The sequence below is a fragment of the Oratosquilla oratoria genome, chromosome 5 (genome assembly GCF_046742065.1).
Source record: "Oratosquilla oratoria isolate Oo_2021 chromosome 5, ASM4674206v1, whole genome shotgun sequence".
NCBI classification, from domain to species: Eukaryota; Metazoa; Arthropoda; class Malacostraca; order Stomatopoda; family Squillidae; genus Oratosquilla; species Oratosquilla oratoria.
Window position 1 is genome coordinate 84,122,662 of NC_134781.1, and position 15,000 is coordinate 84,137,661.

Here is a 15,000-nt window from a genome sequence, read left to right on the forward strand (position 1 = left end):
AGCCAATCATTTTAAGGTTTCTGTCTAGTGGGAAAGGTTGATAGTTTAATTTGACCACCGCTTGGATGATACCTATAAGATGAATAAAATAATTTGGTATTAGTAAAAAAAAAAAAAAAAATCCATAAACTTGCTGAAATTGGTACCATAGAATATAAAAGCTTACTGGAGATATTTTGCTGAAATTGGTACCATATAATATAAAAGCTTACTGGAGATAGTTTCAGTTAGTTACAGTGATGACTTATGTATAGGCACTGTGAAAATGCAACACCCTCAATTTTTACTTGATATTACCAACAGCATTCAATATACAGGTAGTCGTCAACTGGTAACCGGGTTAAGTTCTGACTGACCAGTCGTAAGTCAATTTGGTAGTAAGTTGGTCTTTGTTATAAATACCTGGCTGATTTCTTGTCAAGGCTCCATACGACCTCATCTACAGGTTCAACTTCCATAGGGATCTTTCAGGCAGTTGTCCTCTCTGCTTAACTTGCTGTGGTTCATGGCAGATCACTCTCAGCCAATTTTAGTGCACAATGCAAGCTCAGCCAGGATGAGCTAGGCTGCGTACCCAAAAATAGCAACTGTGAGTTACAGTACAGGGCACCATTGACAGCAGCCAATCAGCATGCAGAATGCAAGCTGGCTAGGCCATCTCAATTCTTGCTTGCTGGTATACAGGGGGCGACAGAATCCATTGGAAGCACCGATTGCCTTAGAACCCAACAAGGAATATCACCTCTCCCAGTATCCATCTCTCTCTCTCTCTCTCTCGCAGCCTTCCTGGAGCCACAGTAATTGCCTTTGAACCTATTCACCTCTCCTAACTGCCCAACGTGTGGACATCGAGCTCAGCAGATGTCTCTCTTTCTGCACCTGCAGCCACGAATCACTCCCCTTTTGGTGCCCAACACCTGGTGAATCATCAGTTAAGACACAGCCTCATGGGCTACACCTTACAGCATTTACCTTCCGGACAGCTCCTGCACTCACATCCACTGATCCTGGCAAAGACTGATTCGGTGAACCACGCGTGGCTGGAATTGTCTATTTTTGTGAATGATACTACGATGCACCAACAGAACTCGTTCATTTCATATATATAATTTATTGATATGGTTTAATGTCACAAACTCCTCCCATCAGAAGGCTAGGACAGTGCCCCTTACAGAGGACTTTGTAATTTATACTGCATGATAATAACTCAAAGTGGTCATAAGTATGAGTGGTCATAAATTGCATGGGTCATAAGTTGACGACAACCTGTAATGAGTTTTTTCTTTCTTTATATTTGTACATAATATAATCCATAAGCTTAATGTCAGTAGCCATTCCCTACTTAGAACTGTGCATTTCACAGTTCCAGTGATGCAGTGTGTGGCTGTTGTGCACGTGCATACATGTCTGAGATAAGAAGCTGCATGCTAGGTAGAGAGAGCACTGTACACAACAAGATAGAGAAAATTTGATTTGTTTCTTTATACATTACTATTACATTATAAGGAGAGTGCCTCCAAGCTGAATAAAATTATCTGCCATAAACCAGAAAACAATACTTAACTGTTCCAACACCACACACTGAAGAGGCTTAGTTGAGAAAGTTTAATTCAATTATACTCTTTATTGCATAGAGGGTTACTCTAAGCTAAATAAAATCCGGCATTACCAAGAACAAGTCACAACTGGCACCACACAGTATAAAGGGTTGAGAGTTATTTCATGTAACCCTATACTGTAATATATGGAAGGTTCCTCTAGGCTGACTTCACTTGGCACGAGTCAAAATTCTTTTACATGCTAAAATAGACTACATAATATAAAGGGCTGAAGGAAAACCTAGGCTATATGGTTACAGTACACTGGGGGTAGAGCCTTATGGCTGTTTTATCTACCAGAGCTTCAGAGGTGTTGATGCTTTTGATCCTGGCATTAGCGACTGAAGACTGAACAAAACAACCATGGAGCTCATTGGCAGCTGGCTCAATATCATTAGTGTATTGAGCTTCACCTGCAAGGAAAATGATTTTTCAAAAACAAAAGAAAATAATGGCAATCACATCTAACCTCTGATGATTTGGTTTTACAGGATTTACATCACAAATTCCTTTGTTCAGGGTTGATGGTGCCTTACAAATAGAATTTGCTTTTGGTTTCAAAATGACAAGTGGGAGGAGGACTTGAGGCTCAGAAACAACACCTTCAGTCCATATTTCAAGAAGTTTCCTGGATAAGGTGGCAGCAACTGCAGCCTCGTTCTCACCCCTTTTGGAAAAAAAAAAGTTCAAGAAAAAATACTCCAAGATGATGCCAACCATCTGTCTTTTTGATTATAACTAATGACATAAAAAACTCTTGAAAAACACAGTGAACAAGGAGGACGAGGAGGATGGAATGGGGGGAGAAAGAAGTGGAAGAAAAGGAGGACAGGGGAGATGGGGTAGAGGAAGCGGAGAAGAAGTAGGGGGAAAGGATGAGGGAAGGAAAAAGAGAAGTCAGCAAGGAGTAGTAGTAGGAGGAGGAAAGATTAGGAGGAGAGTGAAAGAGTAGGAAGAGGGTGAAAGAGTAGGAAGAGGGTGAAAGAGTAGGAAGAGGGTGAACGAGTAGGAAGAGGGTGAACGAGTAGGAAGAGGGGGAAAGAATAGGAGGATGAAGGAGTGAGAGGTGAAAGAAGGAGAAGAAGGGGTAAGGAGTAGGAGGAGAAGGAAAGAGTAGGAGGAGAAGGAAAGAGTAGGAGGAAGGAGAAGGAGTAAGAGGTGAAGGAAGAGAAGGAAAGAGGAAGGGGTGAGGAAAGGGTGAGGAGGAGAGGAGGAGGAGGAGGAGGAGGAAGAAAGGATAGAGGAGGGGAAAAGTCACTGGTTGTCAGCTCAATTAATATGAAAAAAAAGTGGAACATGACAAAAACTTGGTTCTGGTTCATAAAACAAGTGCTACCTCCTAAAATGATGCTCCTTTATGCATAGTGAGGGTGTTGATGGGTTTTGGAAGCAGGCGGTGGGGAGGTAATCCTTTTTGAAGTCTATTCCATGGAACCAACTCATGCAGTTGGCCAACATCTGTTCCACTAGATTATTAAATATTTTTTGAAAATCTGCCATACAATTCCACATGATTGTACATCTGATCAACATTCATTTATCTATTTTCATCAATACAGGACAGCTTTATTCAGCTGAGAGATGAATAGCAGTCTAGATGAAACGAAACAACCTTTAATGAACAATATGATAAGATGAAGTCCATAAACTAAGTTGTTGTTTGAGAAGGTCATTTACCTGAAAGCTGCAAGAGGGATTCTATCTTTGGCACAGGCTGTTCAAGGGGCCATTTAGTGGAGTCTGTGTCAAACTCTTGGCAGGAGTGCGTTGGTGGGCGTACCAGATCTTGTCCTCCACTCTGCACCTTGCAGTCAGCTTTGTCTTGGATCACTTCAAGCAGAGTCTGGGGTTGGTGAAAATGAAACTAATTATATCAAGGTGGTGAGGAGCATACATCAGGAGGCGCATGGCTACGGCTGAAGCCATCACCTTTGCCCTATGTGCTTTGTGGACTATTGGGGCAGGCAACAGTCACTGCTGGGAACTGGACAAGAATCCTGGATTCAAACCCACAACTAAGCAAATGTGATACCAACATGCTTTTGGTTACGTCACCAGCACACATTATGTTAAGGAAAGAATAACATTTTCATCCAAAAAGACACTCCACACTTGAATAAAACTATCTGGTATCACCCAGAAAAAAATCTATTAAGTCGGTAAGTTAGCACACTATATATTGTTGTGGCAAATGTCATTAAATTTTCATTATTCAAAGCAGACTTGAAAAACAAAGAAAGATAGTGAATGAGGAAAGAGAGGAGACAGAAGGAAACAAGAGAATAAGCACAGCAATTCATATTCAAGATATAAATATGTACAAATCTTCTATTTTTAACCTTGTACAAAAGTGCTGCTGCCAGTGTTTTCCTGTACTCAGGTGAAGCATCCTGTGGCTTTGAGTCTGGTTTAAGTTCTGCCACCAATATTTCAGCCACCTCCTGAGCCAAAGAAGCTTCAGTCAAAACCTTCCCATTCAAGAAAGTTTCTGTCTCCTCTGCATGGATCTAAAAGGAGCAAATAAATTAATGAATGTATGAATAAATAACTAAACAAATAAATGAACAAAAAAAATGAACTAAAAGAATGAACTGAAAAAATGTATAGATAAACTAACATACAAAATATAAAAGATATTAGATTGCTTACTCAAAAGAAGGAAAGGCACCACAAGATTGGAAAAATATAAATATTTTACCAATATATAAAAGGGGAGATAAAGAAGACCCAACAAATTATAGACCAGTCTCTCTTACAAGCACAATAGCTAAAATATGTGAAAAAGTTATCAAAAGTGGATGGACTAAACATCTGGAAGAAAACAATATACTGAATCCAAAACAATTTGGTTTTAGACAAGGAAGATCATGTTCTACAAACTGGATTTGTTTTTATTCAAGGTTGATAGATATAATGCAAGAAAGGGATGGATGGGCAGATTGTGCTTTCCTGGATTTACAAAAGGCATTTGATAAAGTACCACACAAAAATATATTAAGAAAACTCGAAATAATGGGAGGTGCACAAGGAAATTTATTGAAATGGATAGAAGATTCCATGCAAGGGAGAACAATGAAGGTGGTACTTCGAGATACGGTAAAATTCCTTTCATCTGACCTTCGAACCAAATAATCCAAACATCCGACTTTTTTCTTCAATGTCTCAAGTCGGATAAATGTTGAATTTGTCCAAACATCCAACCGTCGACTAATTGTTTAGTTGTTGCTCTTGATGCTACAGACTCATGGCGCTCAGGTCGGCTGTTATTTTCGCGGACATTTCAGTGTTTGTTTACGTTTAGCCTTTGGTAGTTATTTCTCCTCAATTCTGATGTCTGTATTGTTTATTATGCTTTACTGTACCATGAATAAGTGAAAATGTCTCAAACCAGTGAGTTATTTATTTTATCCTTTTTTTTTTTGTGTGTACATCCAAATATCTGACTTTTGCAGACATCCGTCCTACGTCCCACCAAGGTCGGATAAAAGGAATTTTACTGTAAAAACTCAACCTGGGAAGAAATGATAAGTGGAGGGGTAATCTTTGTGGTAAGAAATTACGTAAAGGTGGAAGAAGCAAATCCGAGTGAAGGCATGGCTGAAGCAATTCACCTAAAGATTTGTACTGAAGGCGATAATAAAAGAGACTTCATGGTGGCATATGTTCTCCCCAAGACAAGAGCTTGGAATGAAACTGAATATCAAGAAATGTTATTAGATACAGCTCTTTTTCTAAGGAAAAATATTGAACAAAGTAGCAATATAGTCCTTATTGGAGATTTTAAATATGGTGAGGTCAACTGGGAGGAATGGGGAGTAAGCAGCAAAGCAGATTCCTGGGGAAATACCCTGGTGAGTATAGCAAAGATGAACACAATAACATACATACATATACCAAAGGCTTTTTCCCCCTTACAAGGGAGGTAGCCAAAAAGGAAAAGGCATAAAAACCATTCCCACCCACTCCATCCCTAAATACACTCCACTCCCCTCCACCCTCCCTCTTATCTTGGCACCTACTGGATGACGGGTCATCCCCGCATCTTGTCCACTGCCCTGGGTCAGAGGCAGTGTCGCAAGACACAGCACATCCACAGCAAGGCCGCTTCATTAAATTGGCAACCCCCCCTCTCCATCTCCTCATGCAGAAAAGGAGAAGACAGGGAGAAATCCCTTCGGGCAGCGTCAAATTTTTCTCACACATACTACCTCACCCCCCATCTCCCCACCCATTCCACCTCATGCATCACAACATCATCCATATACAACCATTCTCCATTCACCACTGTCTTCTGTCTTCTCCCGTCCTTCCTCAACAGACATTCCCCTCTTCCCCAAAACCTCTTTCACCCCATCCATCCATCTCATCTTAGGTAACAGGTAAAGGAAATAACCCAAATAAGAGATGACACTCCCACAAGACTAGATCTGTTGATAACCAAAGAGCCAGACATTATCAGCTCCTTGAACTACCTTTGTCCAATAGGAAAAAGTGAAACTGTTACAATAGAATTTTAGCTGGAGGATGAGGAAATAGAGCCAAAGAATGAATCACACAGGGAGGAGAGATTCTATTTTAGGAAAGCAGATTACTTATGGTTGAAAAAATTCTTTGAAGGAACAAATTGGAAGGAATTCACAAATACCACAGGAATAAGGAGGAAATGGGAAAATCTTCTTAACATTTATGATGGGAGAGTGAACAAACATGCGCCAAAGACTAGAGAAAGGAAGAAACAGAAACAGGACTTAATTAACAAACAGTGAGAGATTGCAAAAAAGGCCAGGGACATAGCTTGGGGTAAATAGAGGATTAAAAGAAGCAATAAAACAAAAGAAGTCTTATAAACATGCTAGTAATGATCATAAAAGAATTTGAAGGAAGGAAGATAGCAATTTTACATATTCATTTCTATGGTTGATATATGCCATTTTTCTTTTCTTTTTTCTTTTTTATCTTTTCTCCATCTTTTCTTCTATTGCCTCACTAAACCTTCTCTTTTTTCTGTCTTGGTACATATTTATTCACTCTTTCATTATAGATTTCCATCAAGATCATCCATTTCTCTTCCACTTTAGTCTCTTCAATGTAGAATGTTTCCCAATTAGTATTTTGAAAGAATTTTAAAATTTCCGTAAGTTCATTTTGTTGTACATCAGTGTTCCTTTTCTGTATTTCTCATTTCTATATATTTTCTCCTTTAGTTCAACCTCGATTAGTATGTGGTCGCTCTTTCCAAATGGTGTCTTGTATTCAATTTCATCCACAATTTCAGGTTCTGTTGTAAATATTAAATAAAGTCTCAATAATTCTTCATTACTTCTATATCTGGTATTTTCATTCACTCATTGTGTAATGTAAGTTCTATGGTCATGCAAAGTAATATATTTCCCCATAGATCCTCTCTGCCTTTCACTGTCATCTCTTCCCAACAGATTTCTTTGCAGTTAAAATCTCCCATAAGTACCAGAATACTTCCATCCTTCAGTATCTCATTTAATGAATGCCTTGTTTCATCTAACATTTTTTAATGTTCACCCTCTTTCCAAGATCCCATTTTTGAGGGCATATGAATCACCACAAACTTTCTACTTTTTATGTCGCTGTCTTCAACTTTTATCATGATCATTTTCACTCTGTTTTTACCCTCAGTAACCTTCATCATGCTCTTGTCTTGATGGGGACGTATAACACTGGTATGTCTCTTGTTCCAAATCAATCCTTTATTTCAGTATTCATCATTTTGCCCAACCCTTCTCTGAGTTTTACTTTTCCACTTCATTTGAATTTTCTACTGCTATTATCATTCCTTCTCCAAGTTTTCCTCTCCTGTCCCTTTCTTATGTTATAATTCCATTGCCTATTTAACCTTCAATACTCTCATTTAGTTTGGTTTCAACTAAGTACATTGTGCCTGTTTTTGTTGTTGTTGTTGTTGTTTTTTCTCCGAGTTTCACTATGACTGTTAAAGACAAATCTAGGAATGTCGCATCAAGTCACTGCCACTGCCGTGTATGCATGTGTATATGTGCTTGTGTGCATGTTTGCTTGCATGTGTATGTGTGTGCAAGTATGTACTTAGGATATAAGTCTGATCTTTGAATTAGCATTGGTGATTAATTTGGGTTGTTCATATAATCTGACAATCAAGATTAAAATCTAACCTAATGAGAGATGGGTAAAGAACCCAATTCCACAGAAATATCTTCTGTTCATCATTGGTACAGTAATAAAAAAAAAATGAGTGCAGCTAAACAATGTTGAAGTGATTCAATGATTTCTTCCACAGTATTTCATGGATTGAGTGTCTGGCTGGCTGATACATCAGTGTTATAGAAAATGTAAATATAAAGCTTTAAAGGTTAAATTGGTTGATTTGATTAGATACTTACAAAATACTCATTTATGCCCCCAAATAGAATTGTGGGATGTTCAAGGATGCGCAGTTCTTCAGGATCAACCAGAAGGCGAAAACAGGCATTGACATAGGCATGGGCATTGACAGCCCTGGGTGTGATCTTGAAAGATTTCACCTAAAGGGAAAATAAGGTGGATTTAGTCAAATTTGTGCACAGATAACTACAATTCTACACTATTACAATACAGACAATGTGCCAGCATTTCATCTTAGAGGTCTATGGAGGTGACAGAATGATTCCTGATTGCTATGGGGCTCCACATATCTAGTTACTAAAACCAGAGGCAATACTTTCATTAAAATACTTTTTTTCATACCACTGTATTTGAGGGAAGAGGTGTCAGTGTTACGGATAAGATCAATTTGTCATTCATGTCCAAGTCAAGGAATTCTTCAAGAGAGACATGTGTGATGGAGGATTCCTTAGCATCAGCCACTGTGAGTTCGGCTCCAACAGATAACAATGTCAGGAAGATGTCTGAGGGGAAGTCGCGGTGAACATGTTTAAGCATCAGGTTTCCTGCCCAACATCCAGTCTGGGACAAAAGTAAACAATATCCATAATAATAAACAAGAGTACAAAATAAAGAAATAGATAAATAAATATATGAAAAGAATGAAAAAATTATTAGAAGAATGAATACATAGGCCAAAGTGTGAATGAACTGATTGGAATTCAGGTTGACTTACATTTCTGACGCCAACATTGGCCACAACACGCCAGTGTTTTGCCAAAGCTTTGGTGTAGGCAAACCCTTCCAGTGCTTCGGCTGCCATGTCGAAGACTTCAATGGCACGACTCAGGCTCACATTGGCCCCTAGGACAAGAGGAGCTGAGGTTGCAGAGACGGTGTAGAGGTCCTTGACACAGGAAGTGTTGATGTAGAGGTCATAAGGGCCATCATGCTTGTACACACCTTTGGGACATGAAATTTGTTAAAGATGAAGAATATTTTACAGTGCTCCATGCCATCCACCTATTGCAATCCATAAATGTTAATAACAAAAGTCTGTGGCAACTTTTCCTCTCAGTCCCATTATTGATAACAAGCATTTCTATCCTTGGAGACAATAGTGTGTCAAAAAAGGGGAATCATAGAGGTGGTAAAGAAGATATTTAACTTGTATCATTGAAATTGAAAAGGATCAAAGTCTTCTTTTTTTTGTGAGGATTTGCCTTGAAAGGCAGAGGACAGGAAGAGGAGGAGGGGAGAAGAAGAGGAAAAGAAAAGAAGAGAATGAAGAGGAGACAAAGAAGAGTAGGAGGGGGAACAGGAGGAGAAATTGAGGAGAATGAGGAATAGTATGAGTAAGAGGGAGGTGAGGTGGAGGGCAAACAGGAGTGGGAGGAAAGGAGGAGAGTAAGCAGGAGGAGGAAAGTACAGGGAAGGAGGAGGGTGAAGAGGAGGAAGAGGAGAAAGAGGAGGAAGAGGGTGAACAGAAGGAGGGGCAGAGGATGAAGAGAAGGAGGAGGAAGGCAAAGAGAAGAAAGAAGAGGGTGGTGAAGAGGATGGTTGTCTAACCTTGTCCAGTGTTGCCCACAACAAGCCGGTACCTCAATCCAGGTGTTCTGTTGTTCAGGATATCGAAGACCCCCTGCAAAATACATCACATGCAATCATTCAATTGTTGTCTCAAGTTTCACTAAGTGCAAAACGCACAACCCCACAATGGCTGGCAACAGCCTTCCTACAGATATATCTGGAAAGAAAAATTGAGATAGTGTAGGACTATTTCTATGTCACCAACTGAAAGTGGTTGGGGAATGGGAGTACTCACTAGTTGCCAGGTCCCCATGTGTGAAAAAGTGTAAGAAATATAGCTGAGGTTGGTAAAGAGAGATTATGCACCCTCAAGTCAGATGGAGGTGAAGGTGTTGATGGGTTTTGAAAATGGATAGTTTTACTGTCCATCTTGCAGAACCACCACATACAGGCACCTGTCATTGGTCCCACATCATATACACATCACAGGTATCATAGGTTTGTAATGTTCAGTTACATCTGTGTTTAGTCTGACACAAAATAAGTCCTAATATATCTATGTTTGTCTCATACCTATTCTAGCTGCTGCTGTCAGGTGATTTCATATAGATGGGGTGACATCAGTATGGGCATGAAAGGGTTAACCTGTTTCATGATTGTATTATTTCTGTTTTAGTCAAGGAATGCTTTGATTTGACATCCCCTGTACATAAAAGTCAAGTGATAAAGCTCCCACCTCACAGTCATTGAACATACCTGTAGGTCGTCAGGTGCATGCCATTTCACAGGGCCACGAGTAAGAGAGAGTGGAGCGGCTGAGTAAGGAAATCCTTCATGGCCACATGGTTCACATTTGCCCATGCAAGACCGTCCTGAGTGTAGACAACGAGACCTGTCCAAGTCCTGTTGAGAAAGACTTATTTTAAGTCACTGCAAGGAAGAAGGTACTATCACAGAGAAAAATACTGTCTGTTCATTTCAACCTGGTAGGTATTTTCTCCACTAAAGTTGGTGAAGGCTGGTTATCTGGTACTGTGGAGCCTAGATATATAGTTCATACATTACTAAGCCTTTGCATATAATTTCATGTGCTATTAATTTGATTTTATGTAATTAAAATTAAGGCTGTAATTTGAGAAAACATTTGTAACATGTGATTGTAATTTTAATAGTAATTTTTTACTAATTGTGGTGGAAATTACAGCTGGCTGTTGTGACTAATCTAAATCTGACTGTACACATAGCCAGGACCTGTGTCCCACCTCAATATCAGGCGTTCTGTCCTTGAGGTAGTCAGGGACCTCCTCGGCCAGGCTCTTAAAGGCATCGACGATGGGGCGATACCCAGTGCAACGACAGAGGTTCCCGTCCAGAAGCCTTTCCACTTCGTCCGCTTTGATGATGCCCTTGGACTTCTGGTGGCTTTTAGCAGTGGAAGAAAAGTAAGAAAATTTTCTTAGACCAGTAGTTACCCTGTTTTCAGTGTTCAGCCAAAAGGTGTGTTCTTCTCATTTACTCTGTGTGTATTTACCTAGTTGTATTTTACAGGAAGGGGAGCTATGCTCATGGGTCCCATCTCCATATCTCGTTTTATCTAGACTGTTTTTAAATTTGTATATTGTTTTTACACACACCACATTCTCATCTAACTTGTTCCAAACGCCTATTATCCTGTGGGGAAAGCTGTTTTTTTCAGGTCTCTTCTATAATTGTCTTTTTTTATTTTCTTCCCATGTCCTCTTGTATCTCTACCATCCCATTCTATTAGATCCTCTATATCAGTACTTTCTATGCCTTTCATGATTCAATAGTTATCAAGTCTCCTCTCTCTCTTCTTTGCTCTAATGTCTGTAGCTCAAGTTTTGCCAGCCAGCCTTATATAGTTCTGAGAACATTGGTGCCAATTTTGTAACTGCTCTTTGTATTCTTTCAAGTTTTGTTATACATTTTTTTTTTGCACTTGGTGACCACGTCGTCACTGCATACTCCAATTTTGATTTTATCAAAGTGACTAGTATTTTCTTCATTATTTCTTCATCCAGGTATGTAAATATCATTTTGATTGTTTTTATTATATTTTAAGTTTCTCCAAAAATGTTGTTTATATGTTTTTCAGGGGACATATTATTCATAATAATGACTCACAGGTACTTCTTTTCAACTTTTTTTTTTACTTCTTCCTCTCCCAGTTTATATGATCCTACTATTCTTTTTTTGCTTCTTCCAAATTCCATTATACTACACTTCTTGATATTGAATTCCATCTTGAGGGAAGAGAGAGAACACAAAAATATGTTAGAAGACACAAGGATAACACTAAATAAGGTAATGGAAGGTGGAGGAAGAATAGTTACAATGGGTGACTTTAATTGTAAAGAAATCTGCTGGGAAGAGATGACAGTGAAAAGGGGAGACGACCTATGGGGAAATGTACTACTTGATATGATTATAGAACATACAATGACACAATGGATACAAGAGAATACTAGGTATAAAAATGCGGAAGAATCATCGAAAATGGACCTAGTAATTACATCAGAAACCGAAATAGTAAACAAGATTGAATATAAGACACCAATAAGTAAAAGTGACCACATTAATTGAACTGGAACTAAATGAAGAAAATACACGAGAAAAAAATATATAAAAAGGGAATATAGATGTATGGAAAAACAAATTTTAACCAATGAAGAGAATTTTTTCAAAAAGCAGACTGGGAAAGGATACACAAAGAGGAAACAACAGTAGAAGAGAAAGGGAAAATTTCGACAAAAATTGATAAAGGAGTAGAAAAGTATGTTCCAAGACAAAAACAAGAAAAAGGATATATAAAGTGTCGGTACAACAAAAGATGAAGCGAATTAAAAGACAAAAGGAATAAAGCTTGGATAAAATGGAAGAAAGACAAAAGATCTGAAAAATGCAATATATATATATTAGTTATAAAAATGAATATATAGGAGTGCGCAGAGAAGCTAAGAGAAAATACGAAAAGGGTAACATAGAAAAATGTAAAGATCAACCAAAACTAGTGTTACGAACACGTAAAAGTGCTTCTCGTAAACAACGTAGTGCGGGTAGTTTACGATTAGCAGAGGTAGTTAGGCAGGCAGACAAGGAGGAGGAGGAGGAGGTGGAGAAGAGGCGATATCTTAACCAAAATGCAGCGGGACAGTCAGATCGTGCTTGTAGCTTATCCGAACTGTGTCGTTAGACTGTTAAAGACATCGCCTCAAGCCGGTGAATTCTTGCACCCCTTTGCCAGGTATTGATAATCTTTTGTTACGTTACCTGCATACGAACTAGAACAGTCGAACTGTGCTTTTTATATTTACGTGAATGTGTATATTTTCATTGTATAGATGAATACCCAATTTGTTTGCCTTGTATTAATATAAGTGACCAAGGAAGACCGTGTGTTTTTGTTCACTCATACCATCTTTGTCGTTGCTACTGGGCTTGGTTAGTTAGAGGGCAGGATAGATAAGATGGGGAGAGGGAGGGAGGGAGGGGGGATTTGGGGGTCTAGTGGAAGGAAAGAGTGAAATGGAAGGAAGTAAGAGTTTTGATAGATGTGGGGCAGACACACTTGCTCGGTTGATTTATAGTCATTGAGACTTCTTAAGATATATTCTTTGCGAATCCTAAAAGTTGTATTTGAACGACATTGCCCGGAGCCGTTCGAAAGAGCCCGGGGTGTTCGTTTCACTATTTTATATATTTGTAAACAACAAACTGAAAAACAAACAAGAATTAGTGATACTACGACAAGGAGGAGTTGAATACAGAGGAAATAGAAATGGCAAAAATTATGAACAAGCATTTTAAATCGCTGTTTACAAGGGAGAACATACAACTTAGAGATGTCGAGTGGGAGGAGAAAGTCCTCCCTATGAAAGAGATAGAAGTAACAACGAAAATAACAATGAATCACTTAAGTGATCTCGATGTTAGAAAATCGCATGGTCCAGATGAAATGGCAAATTGGATTCTGAGAGAATGCAGGAACGAACTAACATACAAAATACATAGTCAGCAGTTCATTGAAAGAGGGAAAGGTTCCAGAAGATTGGAAAAGAGCAAATATAGTAGCAATATATAAAGGGGAAACAAGGAAGATCCTACTAACTATAGAGCGGTCTCTCTTACTAGTACGGTAGCTAAAATTTACGAAAGAATGATCAAAATTAGATGGGTAAGGCATTTAGAAAAACAATGTACTAAATTCAAGGCAATTTGGATTTAGACAAGGAAGATCATGTGTCACAAACTTAACGTGTTTCTATTCAAGACTAATAGATATAATACGAGTAAGAGATGGATGGGTTGATTGCGCATTTCTAAACCTGAAAAAAGCTTTTGATATGGTGCCACATAAGAAATTGCTAAAGAAATTAGAAACTGCAGAAGGAATACAGGGCATACTACTAGAGTGGATGGAAGACTTCTTGCATGAAAGAAAAATGGGAGTGGTAATAAGAGACAAACATTCTAATTGGGATGAAGTGATTAGTGGAGTTCCACAAGGAACAGTTTTGGCCCCAATAATGTTTGCTATATATATTAATGATATGGATAAAGGAATTGAAAGTTATTTGAGCTTCTTTGTGGACGATGCAAAACTGCTGAAAAAAGTGAACACTGTAGAAGATTGTGAGTCGCTGCATAGTGACCTCAATAAAGTATGGGAATGTAATAGGAAGTGGGAGATGGAATTCAATATTAAGAAGTGTAGTATAATGGAATTTGGAAGAAGCAAAAAAAAAAAAAAAATAGTGGGATCATGTAGATTGGGAGAGGAAGAAATTAAAAACGTGGAAAATGAGAAGGACCTGGTAGTCATTATTATGGATATGCCCCCTGAGAAATATATAAACAAATTTTTTGGAGAAACTTATGATTTGATCAGAACAATCAAAGTAGCATTTACATACCTGGACGAAGAAATGGTGAAGAAAATACTAGTCACTTTCATAAGACCAAGATTGGAGTATGCAGCGACGAAGTGATCACCAAGTACAAAAAATGTATAAAAAAAAATTGGAAAAAAAAAATACAAAGAACAATTGCGAAATTGGCACCAACACTCTCAGAACTATCTAATGAGGAGAGACTGGCAAAACTTGAGCTACAGACATTAGAGCAAAGAAGAGAGGAGACTTGATAACTATTCATAGAATCATGAAAGGCATAGAAATTATTGATAGAGATGATATAATAAAATGGGATAGTAGAGTTACAAGAGGACACGGAAAAAAAGACAGTTATACGAGACCTGAAAAAAACAGCTTTCCCCACAGGATAATAGACGTTTGGAACAAATTTGATGAAAATGTGGTCTATGCAAAAACGATACACGAATTTAAAAACGGTCTAGATAAAACGAGATATGAAGATGGGACAACGAGCATAGCTCCCCTTCCCGTAAAATACAACTAGGTAAATACACACTAATCTATTTGCGATTTTAACATGATTTTTGAAAATTAAGGATATGGAC

General features: G+C 38.4%; 1 protein-coding gene across 3 annotated transcripts in view; it reads right to left on the reverse strand.

Annotated features, from left to right (window-relative positions):
- The window catches only part of LOC143025623 (uncharacterized), a 62,714-nt gene that overhangs the window by 28,694 nt on the left and 19,020 nt on the right, over positions 1–15,000 (reverse strand). For all 3 annotated transcript variants that reach the window (XR_012966417.1, XM_076185571.1, XM_076185569.1), the window contains exons 5-13: positions 10,763–10,922; positions 10,257–10,403; positions 9,540–9,612; positions 8,707–8,933; positions 8,334–8,552; positions 7,991–8,131; positions 3,938–4,105; positions 3,276–3,441; positions 1,896–2,011 (exon numbers count right to left, since the gene is read on the reverse strand). Coding sequence is in view for 2 of the 3 variants with exons in the window: in XM_076185571.1 (XP_076041686.1) it covers positions 1,896–2,011; positions 3,276–3,441; positions 3,938–4,105; positions 7,991–8,131; positions 8,334–8,552; positions 8,707–8,933; positions 9,540–9,612; positions 10,257–10,403; positions 10,763–10,922 (1,417 nt within the window). In the remaining variant the exon portion in view is untranslated. The remainder of the gene's footprint in view (positions 1–1,895; positions 2,012–3,275; positions 3,442–3,937; positions 4,106–7,990; positions 8,132–8,333; positions 8,553–8,706; positions 8,934–9,539; positions 9,613–10,256; positions 10,404–10,762; positions 10,923–15,000) is intronic.